The 20,217-nt window shown below is 41.8% G+C and overlaps 1 protein-coding gene across 1 annotated transcript; it reads left to right on the top strand.

Moving 5' to 3' along the window:
• The first annotated feature begins 9,064 nt into the window (after nt 1-9,064).
• Nucleotides 9,065-19,235, top strand: LOC149873646 (interferon lambda receptor 1-like). The gene is made up of 4 exons (XM_090036600.1): nt 9,065-9,165; nt 16,330-16,522; nt 17,222-17,351; nt 19,150-19,235. The coding sequence occupies exons 1-4, from the start codon at nt 9,065-9,067 to the stop codon at nt 19,233-19,235; spliced, it is 510 nt and encodes a 169-aa protein (XP_089892726.1).
• The last annotated feature ends 982 nt before the right edge of the window (nt 19,236-20,217 follow it).

Here is a 20,217-nt window from a genome sequence, read left to right as displayed (position 1 = left end):
GTCAGGGGCTGCCTCGAGGCCTTGGAACAGTATCATATGTATAATCAGTCTACACTTCAATAACTCAATAAACTCACACGTGAAAAACACAAGTATTTGGAACCTCAACATTCCAGCCCTCATGACGGGAGGTTATCATCCCCCATGTCCTACTTGGCCTTCTGGGATGTCCTAAACTGTTGTTCATCTCTGTCCAAGGATCTCACCCTTGGGCCCCTGTTGCTAGACACTCCTCCGAGCGTCCAGGCTTCTAGAAATCTTCCCCATTGTGCAGGATCTCCCTGCTGTGCCTGCTCTCCCCAGTCCATACATATCAAATCATGATCTCTCCTCTCTTTTTGGTTTGGTATTCTTTTTTTAAGCTAAATTCTCAGCTTCATAACTAGAAGAAATGATGATCACTATTGCAGTCTGTTGACTGAAGCATTCATAATCATTGACTGAAGTTATCCAGAATGATGTTACAACACACCTTTTGATAGTGGAATGTGGTAAACTTGATGTATACAAGAAAAAAATAGAGACGAGTTGACAAAAAAGAGTAACTTCAATGCTAAAACTGGGAAAGACGGGGTAAGGACCACTAAACGAGAGGCTGATAAAATTTCATAGTCAATATAATCTTAATTGTTTGCAAAATGTGATTTCCATATCATCTGGGAAAACTTTTTACATGGCAAAATCCCAGAGACGAACTAGGACACTCTATCACAGTTTTAATTCTGATATATTGTTTCTGGTTCAGCTTCTCAGGGTTGACCTCTGCAAAATGTACAAGAAAGCTTTTTAAACCTCTAGCTAAATGACATGCATATTTATTAAGTGCTTTCTGATTTTGCATACTTCATGGGAAAAGTGACCATATTAATGGATTATAGAGAAATGGAGATTTGCATATTGCCCAATACAGAAGCAGTTCACTTAGGGCTTTCTTGTAACATCTGAATGCATTCAAAATCGCATCCTGTTTTTTTTGTACTTCTGCTTGCAGCCTTTTTGGAGTTTAGTGCTAAACGTTCTTCAGGCAGCATTTTCCAAAACAGCTCAGATTTGCTAGTGTCATAGCCAGCTCGCCACACACAAGGCACATTATTCCCTATTTGTTTTGAGTTCCTGTGTAAACACATTTGCAGCATAAATATCAGCTCGCCTCTGCGTGCCAGTGATTTCTATTTGGTGGGTGCCAGACTGCTTCTGTAAACCAACAGGCATAGCCAGAATCTACTTCAGATGGACGTACAAGCATTCAGTATCTGTTTCACTTCTGATGGCTAATGGTTGGCTTACAAAATCTGTGCTAGTAACAGACAGGTGGAGGATTTTTTTCACACTTTTCAGTTGAAACAAGGAAGAAAGTATTTGTGATGAAGCACTAACTACGCAAATCCCACAGCTGGCCATGAGACATGTATAAGCCCTTGTGCTCTGCATAAATGTGTGTGACAGCAGCCTGCTTTTTCTCAAGCACTTGTCCCAGAATGGCTCTGCTTTCACTACTGGTTTGTTATGCACCCAGGCACAAGCATGAATCTTCAACATCTGAAAAAGCAAAGCTCTAAATATATTATTCTTCCTAATGGGTGCAGTTGCAAGCAGGGTACAGGTACAAAGAGGCTGTTCCAATGATACCACAAGTATTCTGCCCGTTGCCTTCCTGAACTCCAGTATGGGCCACGTTCATCATCAGTATAATCGCAAACAGAAATTTGGCCTGATGATATTACATACTGATTAAAAAAGGATCGATTCAAATCTTTCTTTCTTTCATTCTTTATTTCAGCCAAAAGAGAGCAAATTACTTATGTGATAAATTACTGCTTCTCTAGCCTAGATTGTGCAACCTCTGCTTGCTCTGGTGGGTATTTACATGCTGTAAATTCTAACTAATTAAGTAAAAGTTGCACAATTTGTTCCATTTCAGTAGTGAAACAGACTGTTAGAGGTGATAAACACTCTTAATTTTCATTGACTGCAGTTCCACTGATAGACTGTCTCTATGAGAGGATCACGAAGCCAAATGACTGTACGTAGGATGTAGTCAGGGGTATGAAAGTTCCATTGTTTCCTTTCACATAGTGGTGGATGCAGTCACAGCATAATGGGTAAATCTGGAGAAATTCATAGAGTTTAGCATGATTGGCTGAGCCTTTTCTAGACTTCTGTGGTAGGTGGTTTAAACATACCTCTAAATAACTTGTGCCAGGCAGGGTTCCCATGTGGGGGCCAGGGGAGCAGCGTGGGGTTGGGGGGCTTGTGCAGAGCCTCCCATGCAGCATGGGGCAGTGGGGGGCAGCAGGGATTAGTGCAGCGGTGAGCACCAGGGCTTTTTTTGAAAGGGCTGAGAGCTAGGGCGGGCAGGACAGCCATGGGGTGGCTGGGGTGGGGCTGGCAGGAGTCCCCCCATGGTCCCCTCCCCCCTCCCTTGCCCCTAATACTTACCAGCTTGGAGTCTGGCTGTAGCTGCCTGCTGCAGCCACCGGGGACTGCCTGAATCATCAAAGCTCTCCGAATCTTTTCCGAAGATTCAGAGAGCTTTGAATCTATTCAGACCCTTAAACTGGTCCCTTGGTTTGATTCAGATTTGGGGATTCGGTCACTGAATTGGGCCAAATCTCCTCCCAATCAAATCGCCAACTGAAGCTTCACACAGCCCTACTAAATAGATTTTAGGGCCATATTCTCCTCTGGTGTAAACCAGCACAGTTCTATCAATGTCAAAGATCTTTCTCTATTTCTTGAAATGTTTAAAACCTGGCTCCACATCTTGTGAGAACAAGCTTTCTTATGAGATTTTCCAGTTCTGAATGCTTTCATTTGGGCCACAAGAACATCCTTTTCTCTAGTATTTTGGCACTTCCTCTTCTAGTCCTGACCATAAATAAGAGAGATGTGAAAACGGGGGGGGAAATAACCAATGAAAATGATATGAACTAAAACAAAAAAATCCCTACATTAATGTTTAGTTTGAGACAAAAATTCTGATAGTTTTTGTTTTTATGTGTACTATCTCATTCATGTCTACTGTAGTAGTTATTTTGAAATGTGCTGAGTTTAATTCATATGTACATTTCCAAGCGGGGAAAAAAAAACCTTGTGGTGAATACACAGAATTGGGAGTTACAAAATGTAGCATCTATGACCTATGGAGTGATTTTAGGTAATTCACTTAAGCCCCAATCCAGCAAAACATGTAACTATGGGCTCCTACAGATGTGTAGCAAGGCTGCTCCATGTGCTGTAAATCCAGTAAGACATGTTTTAATCTACTCCAGCAGCTTCCAGTGTCATGTGTATCAGCATCCCCATGCTGAAAAATAGTGGTGGGGCACTTTAAACTAAAGCTTATGATGCCCAGGCACTTTTAATTAGCATGCCCTCACCTCCCAGAGCATGTCTATAAATGCCCCATGTGAGTAACTTTACATGAGTGGTTTCAAAAAAGTCAGTGGTGTATTCAGGAGCGTTATAAGGTTGTGGGAGTACTGTAAACAATTAATAAGCAATAATTATTTTTCATTTTCCAAAGCTTTGGGGAGCAATAAACAAAGAGTAAAAGGCAGCTGAACAATATCTACCATAATGAGCAGCATCAGTTAAATAGCTATGCAGCCACAAACATTGCGACTAAGTACAGACATTCAGAGGTATTAGGGGGAGGTTAAATCAATTCAGAATGGCTGTCCAAAATCAGGTAAGTCAGGATCAGTATCAGGGGAGCTGGGGGTCTGCTGTGGGTAGGGGAAGGCCTGACCTATGAGTGGTATGGGCCGGTGCAACCTGCAGGTGGGGTGGGGAGGCATGTGTGGCCCATGGTCAGGGTTGGTGGCACCAGGACCACCCATAGGTGGGGTAGAGTTCCCTCTCCCGAGGGAACCTATACCCCCATCCCTCCCACTGGGACTTACTTGCTCAGCTCTGGCAGCAGCATACACTGATAAAAGTAACTGCATCCCAAGCAGCTGGGGGGCAAAATATAGCGCAGTGTCAGGGGTGAAAAGATCAGTCCTGGGCCTGGGGCCAGTGGCTGGGTTTTCCCAGCCCCAGGGCTGCACAGGAAAAGTGTACAGAAGTTACATGTACTAGTTTGACCTAAATCAAATAAGTTTGATACCATATAGATGCAGGCTTATCTTATACCAGATTCTGCAATTTTTAGATTGATTTTTCTGCATGGAACTTCTTCTGTACAGTTACAGGTATAGACTGATCACCAGTCACCGACTCCAGGTTTGTAAGCTTGGCATGGGGTAAGCTAAGTTTAAATCAGACAGCCATTTTGAACCTGGTTTAACTTCCCCAAATGTCTGTACTTAGCCTGAATGATCTTTAAAAACAAACATACTGTCAATCTTGCTAATCTAGGCTGGAAACATGTGAATGATGAAATTCTTTGTTGGTTATAATTAGCTGCTACTCAGACAGAACTCTCTTGTCTTTAGAAAATACCTCTGGTATGATTTTTATTTCTTCTATGAAATAACTAAAGTAATGAATAAAAAGTGCAAAAAATAATAGCCATTCAGATGGAAAATGCTTATATGGGAGCTATAGAGAACAGATCTTTGACGAGGAAAATTTGTATCAGGGGATTCTTGCACAGGATCTTGAGTTTCATAAACGCTGGTGTCAGTTGTAAGGATTTCCTTCTTAAAATTCTAAATCCAGTTTTATGTAGAGTTGAATAATGAGGCACAGTAGTATATGTATATTATCAGTCATGCTGCTTTATTACCTTGTGCAGAATCTCTACTAGTTCATGTGAATGGCAAGTGAAATAAAATATTTTATATAAATAAAAAGGTATTATACCACCAAATAAATACACCGACAGTTAAGTTATATTGTGCAAGTTTGTGCTATTTGCAAGTAGCCCACAGTACATGTTAGTCTATGACAGTGGTTTTCAACCTTTTGAAAGACAGAACCTAAGACAGAAAGATATTCAAGGCCTGTGAGCAAGCTACTCGTGGGCCCTTTGTAATAGGTATTTCCTGTAAATAAGGTGGGTGATAATATAGGATTGACCTTTTTATAATTGGATGTCTATGATAAAGAAATAAAAATGCAAATCCATATTTGAAATATATTTTAAAACATGTAGGCATGTGTTGATTTCATTTACCTTTGCATTCAGTTGCCAAACTATATTTTGTGCTATAATGCTTGTACAAAAAATCAGCACACAAAAATGTCTCCATAGGGGACTCAGTAGCTTTGTTGGTCCCCAGGATCATCATTCTCAGCATGACCAAGCTGAGGAGGTTCAAGGCTCTAATTTGGCTGTTATTGTTGGAAATGGCTTCAGTTTCTGCAGTTTTGGCTTTAAGTGAGATTGGAGTCATGCTTCTCAGTCTCAGCTGCCAAGCTAAACTTTCTCCTTGGTGTGAAAGCACGTGTTTACCCACGTGCAAACTAAACTACAATGTCTTGCTGTAATTGCATTTGTAAAACCTCTTCCTCAAATATTAGCTCTTTGATTCCATAGGGGGAAAAAGAACAACACGTTATATTTTTGTTTGTCTGCACTGGAGGGGGAAGAGTTTAAAAAGAAAGTGGCATGAACTGTACATGAGCTTCTTTCCTTTAGAATTAAAATCAGATAGAGTATCAGATGTTTTTGCTTGTTGCTAATTCTTTTCCCTACAGCATCTACTCCTGTGTGACTTGATAAAATTCCACATCCTCCACTACACTTTCATTATAGCAAATGCCTTTTAATACACTTTATGTATGACAGGCCTTAGCTAGTTCACTATTCTTACAAAGAGCAATATTGTGGATAGGTATTAGGAACAGACATTTAAAACCAACCCTTAATGCCCTGTATTTTGCAGCATAAAGTGAATAATCAGCAGTGAAAATAAATAATATTATAATGTATGATATGACATTTCTTTGAGACCGTGTTCCCTCTGCTGGCATATTAAATACCACTGGATAGTTGGAAATGTCCTTTCTAATTTGACTTGCTCCTGTAACTAATTCTTGCAAGTCTCCTATTTGATTTTGACATAAAATTGAACAATACCACCTAATCCAACAATTAACCAGCATACAAGTTGCATAGCACTGTTTGAAACCGAAAGCCAATTGAAGAGTTTATATCAAATATGAAACAACTGGAGCCTTTGGGCTAGATCAGTGGTCCCCAACCTTTTTAAGTAGGAGATCACCTTTGGCTAGATATAATATATGGCTTAAGCACCTACAAGTTCAGTGTGGTAATGCCAAACTTTTTAGTGCCTAATTCCTAGAGCACAATCAAAAACCCATGACTCCCCCTAGACTCTTCTCTGCAATGTTTGGCTCCTTGTTTTTCTTTGAAAGCGTTGTTGCTTGAAGATGGGAAGGGTCAGTCACCAAAAAAATGAGAGACATAGAGTCTAGGCTCTCCCCACCTGTGGGGAGTCTCATCGACATTCTCCACTTGCCAGAAACAGTCCATAACCACTTGATCAAGCTGAGAAACCAGCAGAAAGGAATGCAAGATTCTTGAGGCAGCCTGGGAAAGTTAGGTTGACTACTCGAAAGAACTGTGGGCACATCCAGAGGAGTGTGCATACCACACATATCACACACGCAGGCATTCTCCACGCTGCTACCTTGTAGCACAGGTGAGGGGTTGACACCAGGAGATCCCGGTGTAAAAAAACCCCACACCTTAAAAAAGCAGGATGGTGCATGTGGTGGCAGTTTGCGCCACCCAAAACTGAAGTCTGGTCAGCCAGAGCCACATTTCAGCTGCTGGCCAGGCTTCCTGCTGCTAGATCACTGTGGCTGCAGCCACTGGAGGCCCCAAGACCCCAGGTAAGACTGCTGAGGCCAGTCCAGTGCTGGCCCCAGCCTCCTCTACCCCACCTGGGGTAGCGTGCCAAGTGCCAGAGCATGCATGCGTGGACACTTTCCGGGGACAAGTAGCAGTAGCACATATTGTGCTGTTGCTCTTTGCCCTGGGGAAATACACATTCCCGCCCATGGGGACATGCCCCGTGAGGGTGGTTAAGCATTTACAGAGGTTGTGGAATATCCACCTTTGGAAGTTCTCTGGAATGTGTTAGACAAGGATTTGTCTGAAATGGTTTAATCAGGGACTGGTTTAATCACTGGAATGATCCTTCCTTTAGCAGGGAGTTTGGGCTAGAAGACCTCTTAATCCCTTCTAGCCCTACTTTTCTATGATTTCATAAGGCCTTGGGGACAGAGAACGCAAAAAGGAGAATGACTGTATCCTAATAGTTAAGACACTCACCTAGGGTAGGGAGTCCTACATTCAGATCCCAGATGATGGAGATAGAGCAAGGAAGTGCTGAAACAAGACTACCACCTTCTCCTCCGGGCTGCATTCTGGCCTGTGCTCTATCCACTGCCTGGGCTGCACTGCCTGCCTGAAGGCTCTCCAGTAAAATGATGAGCTGTTACTTTCTATTGTGCTACTTCTGCAGCTTGAACTCTCTTGCAAACAGCACCCTATACTCTTGCTTTTGATAGAATGAGCCTGAGTAAACTAAGAGTAAATTAAATCTATTAGTTTCTATTTTCATATGCCTAGGCTCATTCTTATTCAGATAGTGAGTGGCAACACCTGGCTAGAAACAGACTGTATACGAAATCTCAAAGAAGAGGTTATTCCCATGCAATTTCCCTGTCAGTTTTAAGGATTCAAAGGATCTAAATAAGTATCCAAGGCTTCTAAGTACTCACCTGGGCAGAAATCCATTAAGATCATCCCTCATTATTTAAAGGTGTCATGTAGTTCCTATGTTATTATTATTACCTTATGCAAATAAATCCATTCTCTTTGCCTCTGCCTTCTTCTGTGGTGTTACATCTATAGAGTATGTCATTATGAGGATCTGTAACAAGTCCTGACCAAACAAAAGCCATGAAAGAAACATTACAAGATGATTAATGTGAGCAGCATCCCCCTTCTTAGGATCCTGGAAGATATCCACAGAAACAGGCACGCTATGCAATATCCTTAAGAACTCAAAACAAAATCTTTTTGTGCTCCTTATTCCTCCTTATCAGGAGCCCAAAACCCACATACACCACTGGTAATTGACAAACACTTTAGCACTGTAAATAGCTCACTTCTTATCAAATCTCATAATATTCTCTGCTAACACTCATGGATTTAAGCTGGCTATATGCATTCAAAGCTTAGTGAGCACATGTACTTCTCTATGTTTAATATATAACTTTACTAAATTCTGGATAGCATGGGAAGTCAGGAAGATATACTGCATCTTCAAAAGAAATGCAAGCAAAATGATGCAACCTGTTTCTCTCATATTTGAGTGTACACTCATTTGTGCTTATGCAACCAGGTCTTTTATCATTTTTTTCATAATGATATAGAGGCACAGGTGAGGTTAAGAAATATCTTGTGAAAAATCCTTGTGTATATTTTACAAGATACAGTCATGAGAGAGTATGAACAAGAAGGAACAGACCAGAGAGTTGGCTACTGAGCCCTCCGAAGTTTCTGGTTGTTTGGATCCAGTCTGTTTGCCAAGTTTGGGTTAGTATTAAAATTTGAAACAAGTCAGTTTTTCATAGGAGTTCTGATTGTAGTCTCAGGGTTTGACTCAAATCATTCTGTGCAAAGTGTTCACAACAAAACCTGTAACAAAACTCAACTGTTTTGTATTTCATTCCAAGCACAAATCTCAGGCTAGATCTGTCAAAAGTCTACATAATTTCATAAATTTACTTAAAACTGAGACGGTTTCAAATATTTTATGTGAACTAGGTATGCGGTTTTCACTGACTCTGAGATTTTGGGGTTTTATTAATGCAAAAACCAAAGTAAAACATGCCAGTAAACCATAGTGGATTGAAACTATTGAACAGAATTGAATCCTCAGACCTAATTAATCCCTGCATTTGGGGTTTAAAACCAAGATCAGGTTCTGGTCCAATGTTTTCAAATTTTGGGACCTTATACCATATGCACAAAAAGATTGGAATGTGCTGATGATATTTGCTGAGGACACAAATTGAAAAGCATCATTAATACAGTGAAAGATTGACATATATAGGAAGAACAGCTCTTCAGCTGTAAATGACTGAGTTGGAACAGAACATAGTTATGCTAGTTGACAACAGTGTGACTATCAACCACCACTGTAAAGTAACTCTGAAAAGGCCAAATGCAATCTTAAGGTATATCAGCAGTAATTTCTGCAGAGAGAGGGACATAGTTCATCATGCTGTTGAATAAAGCATAAGTAAGTTTTCATTTAGAATGACATGTATAGTTCTGGTGACCCATAGTCATGGAAGATTAAATCAAACTGAAGTAGGTACATTTAGGGAATCAGGAAATGGAAAGCCTATTCTGTGGCAGAAAACTAAAAAGAACTTGGATTTTTTAGCCTAGCAAAGCAAAGGCTGAGAGAAGATAATACAGCTATCTATAAATACCTGATAGGGGTAAAAACCCCAGAAGAAGAAAATCTATTTAAGCTGGAAAATGTTGGGAAATGAGCAAATGATTCTGAACTGGCAAGGATAAATTTAGGCTGTAAATGAAAAGGCAAATAATCACAGGAGTGACCGTCTGAAACCACCTTTCAATAGAGCAGTGGATGCAAAAGATCTAAGTAGGATTAACAAGAACTCCTTGACCTGAGAGATTCTCTCCAGTTCTTTAATCAAGTTCTGTGTTTAGATTCAGTCCTTTATAATGATAAGTTTGAACTGCAAACCAGGACACTCAATCCAGTTCTTGGGTTTGTATCCTTCTCTAACTGAAATAAAAAAAATATCTGGGTTCTGGTGCAGAATAGTGCTTATAATATACCTGGGCTCACAACAAGAACCTGGTTTAAATGGAACATTACGGCCTCATTTTTTTTCTTTCAGATCTTAAAAGTATAAATTGGGCAAAGAAAAGCAGGCACTTTGTATAGATGGTATACAAGTATAGATGGTAAAAATAAAGTTGGTAAAAGGTCCCCAGAGGTAGCATCTTTTATGCATAGATGGCATCTTTACCATGTATACTTTTCCCAGAACCTGATAATGGGCCTTTGAGTCTGAAAGCTCGGAGAAAAGGACAATTTTCTTGCCATTTCCCAGTTGGTCTAATAAAAGGTATAATTTTGGAACCAAAAGTTCTAGTTTTTTATATGTCTTCTTGTCTCAGACCAACACAACTGTGAAGTACATCCCTGAAGGCTGGAAATGTGACATTCTAGTTGAACTAACAGAATAGAAGGCATGGCTCCTAGGTTATATTTTTAGCAAGTGTCCTAGATAGCTGGTCTAACCTTTTTGTACCTTATTCTACCTTTCAGTAAAATGAGTTTTATGTATATCACCAATGATATTGCAACGCTTATTTAAGTCATGCTTCACAGTGTTTTAGGATATGTAGAAGAGAAGCACTGTCTGGGTCACATCCTGAACCACTCATTTCTTTCAGTTTTGCAAATTACTTCAGTTGGAGCAGGACTGGTTGCTTTAAATCCAGAGCAGTAGTATCTTGTTGAAACCCACCAGCTTTGTGATTATTGTGCTCCTTCTTCCAGGCCTCTGCTGAGCTGGCCTCTAAGATGGAGTACAAACTCTTTATAGTTTCTCATAAAGTGGAAGAACAAGTGGATTAGTAATAGAAGTGGAAACTGCGAGACTAAGCAGGTGACAAGAATTCGGTAACTGAAGGCTGGCAGAAAAGTTTGTAGCCAAATTGGATTGCAATGCATTAAAAAAAAGCCACCTTCATGGTTTTGTATTACTCATTTTTAACCATATGCAGAAGGTATGTCTTTATCTAGACCTGGAGTTGTTTGAGACAATAGTGAAAATACAACTGGAAAACACCATACCAGAAACTGGGTGTCATGATGACTGTACAATCCATAAAGTTATAAACTATTTAACATTCTCCAATAAAGGGCTAGGAAAAGACCCAATAGCTCACAATTTTCTTTGGCAAAAAATGCCTGATTTTAAACACAGTGAAAAGACTAGTATGGGTTCAAAAAAGGTGACAAAGGCACTGTTTTCTGCTGTCATTGGAACACTATCAAATCATGTGTCCAAAACAAATGAATCTGGATGGAAGTAGTTAAAATACTGAAGTAAACCAGTCCAGTTCTTTTAAAGATATTATTGCTAGCAGTATCCTCCCCCTTTTGAAATCTGCACTGGGAGATAGGGACCCACTTCAAGTAAATGAGTCACTTTTGCTTCCTAGCCAGAACAATTAAACTTCTTGTATAAAACATGACCTGAAGCCTGCCCTTCACCACATCATCCCTCCTCAAACTCCCAGAGGTCAACTCTGACATTTAACAGCTCACAAATTCAGTTTCTTAGCTTCTGAAGCCAACTTTGTGCTTTTAAAACTAAAATTAGGTTATTGGGAATTTTTTAAATATATACATTATATGTTGTCAGTTCAGCTTCCAGGCTTTCCAACATTACAAATGTCTTTTTATCATTCTGCAGAGATAACAACATTTTTGTCTGCGTCGTGCATACCAGCTACAATTTGCAAAGGAACATATCGTCACACTGAACATGCTGCCCCACTGGAGCCAAGATAAAATCCTGTATTACGAAACTGCACTAAACATAGGATGCATATTAATCTAAGCAATGGTTAATGCATTTTGCAACTCGCTGCTTCTTTATTGTTCACAGCTGAGCAGTTTTGGGTGGCTTTTTTCAAGTATTATTGATCTCTTGCCATAGTGTGCATACAATCCCCTAACAACATTAGCTCATTTCTACTTCAGTTTTAAAGATTAGCTCATCTGGGTTATGTACTTTGGTGTGTAGGTGTTGAGTGCTAAATACAACTTAATTTTTCATTTTTAAAAGGCATTCTTAATAATAACAGCTACTTAATTAGTTTGATCTTTGGAGCAATTTGTTGCACTCCATCTATCAGGCAAGATATTCTTTTTCTGGTATTACTAATGACTAAAGAGCAGTGTTTTAAGTTATCTACATATATTTTTTTTAATAATTCCCCCACTTTTCTGGAATGTTTCTTCTACAGTGGTAGTATGAGTGCTGTAATTTCCTTAGAGTAACAGTCATAATTCAGGGCTCAGTAATTTACGTTGATAAAGACAGAGTTTTTGCCTTTTTAAAAAACGCTTACATTTCAAAACTTTTGGAAAGCTTTTAAAGAGTACCAAATCATTATTTAAAAGAAGCCCAAATACAGTTTTGGGGGATATTTCCTAAGCTTCTGCAGTACAAGTCACTTGCCTACTCATATGCAACCCCAGGAGAGTATATAAAGCAAAAAACATTATGTAAATCCCTCCTAGAAATTTACCTTCCATGATGCCCACATGAAGTGAGTTTATTATAATTATAAGGCAGAAGACAGGACATGGGGGCATCTTACAAACTACCTAGTTCAGAGAGGCATTTGATGGAGTAGGATATTGCCTACAAAGGCTCATGCCTCTCTGAATCCATTAGTCTCTAAGGTGTCACCATGTTCTACCTTCTGTCTGACTTCAGACCCCAGGTAGACATTACATATAACATGTAATTAATAAGTTAATCATGTTGTAAGTAGTAACCCAGCCACACATTAATGCAATTAAGGGTGTGATAAAGCAAGAAATTCAGCACAAAGGGATCCCAGCCCTTGACTCCAATGTGCCCCTGAGGATGGGAGCCCAGATCAGCTGCCGCTCCCAACTTTGGGGAGCACATTGGAGCCAAGGGCTGGGAGCAGCAGTCAGTTGACCTGTAGCATGGTAGGAGGTACAATTGTTGGGATTGCACATTACATCCCATTCCACCTTTGACCGAAAGGTTGCCAGGGACCTAAGACTACCATAGCTGGCCACCTCTCCAATAATTAAAAATAAGTTTAATAAAAGCCTTTGATTTCTTCCCTACTCTGCATTTTCAAGAGCTTCATCTTTCTTTTCTGTATCTGTATTTTAAGCCATGGCCCTACAAAAAGATCAACATGGATAGGCACTTGCAGTCATAAGGAGACATGTTGAACTCAATGGGACTTGATTTGATACCAGTGGGGGAACGGACTACATTTATGGTTGTGCTTTGTATGCCAGAAGGTGTTTAATTAGCCCTAAGCAAACAAATGTCAACAACAAATGTCAGCAGACAATAACAACATAGCATGTTCCATTTCACAATAGATTTGTTCACTTAATTTCACCTGCCAGCCACCAAAGTGCTATAAAATTACTCCAAGAGCTCCTCACAGAGTTTCACAAAGCAATGGACACAGAGAAATCCCACTAGATTATCCATTCCAATTCACCTTGCACCTCTGCCAATCATAAAACTTCCATGGTGTTCTCATTTTTGTCTAGCCCAGGAAAACAAATTTCGTCTCACATAAAATAAAGGATACACTACAGTCAGAGGCCAGGTGGATATAATCTTGTTAGAGCCAATACTATCCCCCGTCCCCCCTCCCACAACCTCTTCCCTCTTTAAAAAAAAAAAAAAGGAAGAAAGCAAGCAAGAAAAAATTGAGCTGAACTGTTAAGTAATGTACTATTTTTGTCTAGTTTGAAAATTGCTGAAATCAGCAATTGGAGTAGCTTCCGTTTTTGGATTTCATGAGCTGTACCCTGGTGTTCCCTTTGTGGGGATGTAATCATGTTATGGCATTGAAATAAGAGTTGTCACTATGCTGTCTGGTGAAAATAAAACTGTGGTTATTTTTTCAGTCAGCAGGTTTTTGGGTTTTTTTTTAAAAAGGAAAGACTGTCCAATACTTCTGTTAAACCAGTTTATTAGAAACCAGCAAACCAACAATTCATTTTCTATCTCTCCACACTTGGATCAGGTTAATTCTGACTCTATGCCTTTTAATTTAGTACTTCTCCAAGATCACAGATTTTATTTTGTGACCTTCATTTGACTGACAGTAATAAGGATTTAGAGAATTTGACAAAAATATGATTTTTTTTTTATTTGTGCAATTTTGTTTTGTTTGCATTTGGTTGATTTATTTTATTATATTATATTTTTGGCTTGCTAACTCTTATACTTATCTAGACAGTTTCCAAACCAACTGAACTACTCCTGCTTAATTTATTTAATCAGAGATGAAATTTTTCAGCGGGACCATCAGGGCTTAGTCTCATAAGATTTTAAATACTTTCCACCCAAACTGAAATCAGCTGGAATGACAGATACTCAGTAGCACTTTACAGGAGGACCAAGTCCTTATTTATAGTTATTTTTAAAGGAAGAAAGCCATATGCATGAAATGGAATGTAGTGAAACTTCTGGGGACAAAAAAGTAACTATAGGCCATGTAGTGCTGTGCCTGAATGAGGCAAGCAAGTAGAAGAAAAAAAACAGATTCAAAGCTGGCTCTCCAGTCCCCCTGCTCCTCCCCCACCCCTTGTATTTTTAATTCCACAGCCAAAACTACAGCATAGTAAAGGTCAATAGTAATACCAGGTGTGAATCAAAAGCAGACCAAATAAACCCAAACTTTTTAGCTTGTCATAAAGAAAAGTTGCTAAGCCCATGAAGTTTCCACCAGATGCAACAGTGATGCTGATTGAACTGCTTCTGACAACAATTGCCCACTTATGATTTTGTTCTATAAGTAATATAGAATATAGATTCAGTGGCATTCTTGTCTAGTTTTGAAAGTATTTCTTCAGTGGTGTTATAAGACTATAAGGATAACATTCTACTATAAGATATGCAATTAAAATACTTATATACACAATTAATTTATGTTGTGTATGTTTGCGTACTACAAATTACCTGTAACGAAGCCCAATGCATCATTGGGGCAAATCCAGTGTTAAACTGTATCCTTCTCTCAGCAATATTTAAGTAATTGCTCAAGTTCAGTATATTATTCTGATCCATCTATTGTAATGGGATTATATTTCTATCTACAGGTAGAATTAGTTAAAATGAAGGAAAGAAATCTAATGATCTGTTAGTTAAATTTTTATGAAACACTTCAGTTATTGCATTTCCTTAGGCTACTGTGTATTACAGGAACATTTTATACAGTAAGTTTAAATGCTGTAAATGCACATTAGGCTTGTGCAAAGCGGCTAGTATTCACTTTGGATTCGGCTGATTCAGGAGACAGTGATTCGATTCGGTGATTCAAATCATTGTCCTGAATTGATTTGGCCAAATCTCTGAATTGGCCCCATCCACTGCCCACTCTCCTGGCCCCGTCAATGTCTACCCTGCTCGGCCCCAGCTCCTGGCTCTTTGAAAAAAAAAGCCCAGCACTCACCACTGCTGCCAGATGGGGCATGATCCAAGCTGCCCCCCAACTGGCCCATGCTGCCCCCCACCTGGCCCAAGCTGCCCCCCAACTGGCCCATCAAGCTCCCATCCCCTACCTGCTGTCCTAGCCCCCCTGTGGCTGCCCCTCCCACCCCAGCTCCCAGCTCTTTAAAAAAAAAAGCCCCCACTTACCAGCTGAGGGGGGGATGATCCCCACTGCCCCCCCACTGCCCTGTGCTGCATGGGGGGCTCTGCCGCAAGCCCCCAGAAGCCCCAGTGACCACTGCAGAAGCTGGTGAGTTAGAGTTTTTTTGGGGGGGTTTTAGAGCTGGAAGCTGGGAGCTGGGGCAGGTGGGGCAGCCATGGGGGGAGCTCATGGCAGCACTCCCCATGTGGTGTGGGGCAGTGGGGAGCAGTGGGGATTGCCCCCCTTCCTGGCAGCAGCCCGTGAGTGGGGTTTTTTTTTTAAAGAGCTGGAAGCTGGGCCAGGCAAGGCAGCCTTAGGTGGGGGGCTGGGAGAGTGGGCAGGGGTTGGGGGGCGATAACGGGAGTTGGGGGAGCAGGCAGGGGATGGGGCCTGACAGGGGTCCTCCCATGGTCACGACCCTTCCAGCTCCCCCTCCTCCGCCCCTACTTACCAGAATGGAGTCTGGATCCAGCTCCCTGCAGCAGCAAGCAGGGACTGCCTGAATTTCCAAAGCTCTCCGAATCTTTTCTGAATCAATTCAGAGAGCTTTGAATTGATTCAGACCTTTTAACTAGTCTCCTGATTTGATTTGGATTTGGAGATTCAGCCACCAAATCAGGCTAAATCTCCTCCAAATCGAATCAGCACCCAAAGCTTTGCACAGCCCTAATGCTTATTGGGACATGTCAGATGGATGGTGGAGGACCAAGGGTTTCCTATCGCATTCATCATGAGGTAATGGCTATTGCAGCCCCCAAACCAGGTAGTTAGAGCACTGACCTCTCACTGTCAGAATCCATCTAAGAGGCTGAGGCTTATGAGGGACTGTGTCTAGGGGAGATTTCTATGTGGCCTTTTTCAGAGAGCAGCTTTTAGTGGCACTCCAGCCCACAAACTAGCACTGCTCTGACACCTAGTTACTCAGTTACAGTGGAGCTGGCTCTTCCAGTCCTGGGAGTGAAAGTAAAGGAAAACTCAATGACTGTCAATGCCACTTTCCCCCTGGTCTTCTGCCTGAAGACTGAGTTTCAAAGTCTGCAGTACAATTTGGAGTTCTTGGAAACTAGATCCAATGACAAGATAAGCAAACTAAGCCAAGCTGCATTAGATGTAGAAAGAACTAAGCCAAGCTGCATCAGGGATTGGGTGCAGGGAGAGACCTAAAGTGGGGGAGGATTGGATATGTGTTTTAGTTCATCCCTGTCCTTAAAAGACTGAAATAGTCAAGCAAGAACAACACTAAAAGCCAAGTAGCCAGCTGAGGGTGATTCATAAGGTGACCATACATCCTGGTTTGGCTGGGACATGCTTGGATTTTGGAGACCAGTTCCAGGCATCTGGTGGAAATAAGAGGTGTCCTAGGCATGGGACATAGGGCAGGAGTGAAACCAGCTATGAAATAGGAAGCCCTAGCAGACAGCAGAACTGCCCTAAAATAAGTTAGCTTGATTAATGGAAGATCTTATGATTGATTGAGGGGAAGGGGTGGGGGCAAATTTCACGTTGTCCCATATGGACACCCTAGTGATCCAGGATCTTCTTTCTACATTCCTTGCATGCCCTATAGAAGTGACTTCAGTAACCCCTAGAAGTGCCTTCGCTAGCTTCAAACTAGGTACAGATGGCAGCATAGGCACAGCAGCTCAGAGCTCAGTGGGGGCTGTGGGTTGAGAAACAGGATCCATATTCAGGCATGACTGCAGCATATCCTAACATACCTCCCATATCTGAGCAGAGATTCTCAGTTGTTCCCAAACCTCTCCTTTCCTTGTTCTGGAGCAGAAGTAGTACAAGGGCAAGAGTAAGTAGGAAGATGCAGAGATCAACACCACAGCGTTCAGTGGCAATTACTGTCTGAACGCTCGGACTTCCTTTGAAGTCATTGACCTGAAACACAGCAAGTTCTCCAGGCCAGTGTATGTGCTGTTGAACCCCAATGGTATGACTCAGGAGCAAGGCTTTCAGAAGCACAGTTGGCCACTGGGTGGGATTATGGCTGGTTGAAAATTTCCCATCTAAACTGGTTTTCACCAGAAAATTGAGTTCTCTTTGAAAGAGAGGTTCTCCCCCTTCCCCGCCACCTCCCCCCCAAAAAGTATCTGCTTTCCTTGAAACATTTGAATTTTTCATCAGAAATATAAGCATCCAAAAAGTTGCACTCTCTGGGGCGAAAGGAGTATCTTAGCTAAAATAATCTGATTTGAGGCTAAACATTTTTGGCATCCAGAATTCCCAGGAAAAATGAAAATTTCCTGTGAAAAAGGATCCCACTTTTTGACCAGTGCTGTGGAGAATACTGGTTTAGAAGTAAGGATACCTTGGCTCTGCCACTGGCCTACTGAGTGATCTTGAATGAGTCCCTTCACCTCTCTGTGCTTTTGCCAATGAAGGAAGTGATACTGCTATTTCCTGGGATCTCTGGAGGGAAATTCCATGTAAAAGCTGAGGATTATCATTTATAACATCTGTCTACAGTGACCAAACTCTTCTGTGGCTTTTTGCCTTGAAGGAGTGGACTGGAAACTCCTGCTTGCCATTGTTGTCCCCTTGTTCCTCCTCCATCTTCTCCTTACTGCCAGTGCTTTCTCCATCAGCTGTTTGTGCAAAGAAGTTGCTAAAAGCGTGAAGAGACCTCGAGCTTTGGTATGAAAATATTGGGGATGATGGAGGTCCAATCCTGCTGTTAAGCCCCTGCTAGTCTTCCTAATAGCAATGGTGTGTGGGGAGGCAAAGATGCTTGGCACTTAGAATGGGTGAGCCAGTCAGTTAGGATGGTTCAGCATACTTCTTGCCATTTGCATTTCTGGGACAGGGGACAGCTTTGCTCAGAAAGGAGCCTCCCTTCACTGGACACTCTGCATATATGTAAATTGGCGTAACTCCACTGTAGTCCGCTGGGGCTCCATTACTGGTAGGTCCATGATCAGAGTCATTCTCTAAGGCTGCGCTGCTGGCATGTTGCACCCTCACTGCCTTGGCTTTAAAAAACATCAATCAAGAAAAAAATCCCTCTAACCTGCAAATCTCATTCCTCACGAGGATTTTTCCTATCTAAGGCCTCTGCCATTGGTTCTTGAGAAGAAGCCTAATGAGGAAGAGCTGGAATCACAGAAGAGGAGGAACAATCCTACAGCAAGAAACAACATATCACCAGCAGCTTCTCTCCTTTCCTTGTCGGAGGAGGAGGACGACTACAATTTCACACCCTACACTGAAATGGCTATTCCCAAAGAGAGACCCACATTGCTGAGTATCTGGCATGAGTCAGAAAGAGTTGGAGTCCTTCTCTGAATCAGTCTCCCAGATGGACGGATAGTGGGAAAGCCTCCCTTTCCTACAGCTTCTCCTTGGGAGACTCCAGATATCCAACAGAAGGATATAAGCAACATAATGTGGACATGGACAGGTGCCAGCAAAAGGCCTTCCTTCAGATGACTGTGCTGACAGAGGGTCTTCATTTTAACTCTTCCTCTGAGGACTCACAGCTCCCTGCAAGGGGCCACCTTTACCCTGACCTGGAGAGGCTTCCCTTCCCTGAGCACATAGGTTGCCTGAAAGTATGAGTCTCTGAGGACTCCCTCCCCACGACACTGGCCTTCAGACTTCACAGTTCACAGAGGACAAGGAAATTTCAAGTGACTGTTACAGTAAGACAGACTTTCTGGCCACACACTCAGAAGGAGGAACACCGCCTCCAGCCACCACGCTAAGGGAGACTTTTGAACCTGAGACATGAGGAAAATATGGGACCGTGGAGGAAAAGAACTACCAAAAGCCTAAATTCCAGGGCTATCTGCAAGTGCATTATATGTCAAAAAACTGATGGCATCATGGGGAGGAATGAAAGGACAAGCATTTGTCAGCCTGTGCCTGTTTGTGCATCACTACCCAGACAGGGTAGCTTCTACTAATGTCTGTCCTATCAGAAAGCTAACACCCATTCCCCATCCTGCTGCAGAAACCCTGTGGCCATAAGGCACTGAGATTTTACTGCAGGAGAGATAGGGCAAACTGAAACGTGGGCAAGGTGCATGGTGATGAGCTCACACATCTCCCTTGCAGCAAACACTGCAGGTGCCTTGCCATCCCATAGGAATTTATGGTGAGATATGGATTGAGTGTTAATTATTTCTGTGTAAAAACACTGTTGTATCAAAAAAAGCCAAGTCTGAAACAACCAGCCCATACTGGCAACGTTTCAGTCACATGTGGTTTGGGAGCCAAGCTGATCCACCACCAGTGGCTCACTGTGGGTTGTGAAGTTATTCCCCTTCCTTGGTGGCAAAAGTAAGGGTTGAAATTGGCCTCCTTCACAAACATTTTGCCATGTTTGTTTTTGTGGAATCGGGAGAAACTGGCCACCTTGTGTCACAACAGAGAGGAACAAGCAAGGCCAAAAATATAGGTTGTGTTTATGTTTGTTATTTTTTTTCATAGATTCACAGATGTTAGATGGCTGATGTTAGATGGCTGGAAGGGACCTTACAAGATCATCAGGTCCAGCCCCACTACACTTAGGCAGGAAAGACTGCTTTCTTTTGGTTTGTATAAAAATACACGTGTTGGAAGTGAAATTTGTCTTGCTGAGCAGAGCAGCCCAGTGCTGCTATGGATTGATTGATAACTGCATGTTTGCATTTGCTCAGCCAGCCCACTGAGGGCACCTCTGCATACCTGGGAAAGCCTGCTGCCTTGGTCTGAGTGGTATTCTAAGTACTCCATCTCCTGTCTCTCCTCCCTGGACACTATTTGCTGTGAGTGGATACAGTTCCCATGCTGGGTGGGTCTGGAGCAGGGATGGGCAA

The sequence above is a fragment of the Crocodylus siamensis genome, chromosome 1, assembly GCF_052110815.1.
Source record: "Crocodylus siamensis isolate JL-2025a chromosome 1, ASM5211081v1, whole genome shotgun sequence".
Lineage (NCBI taxonomy): Eukaryota > Metazoa > Chordata > Crocodylia > Crocodylidae > Crocodylus > Crocodylus siamensis.
This window is presented reverse-complemented; position numbering and strand designations above follow the sequence as displayed.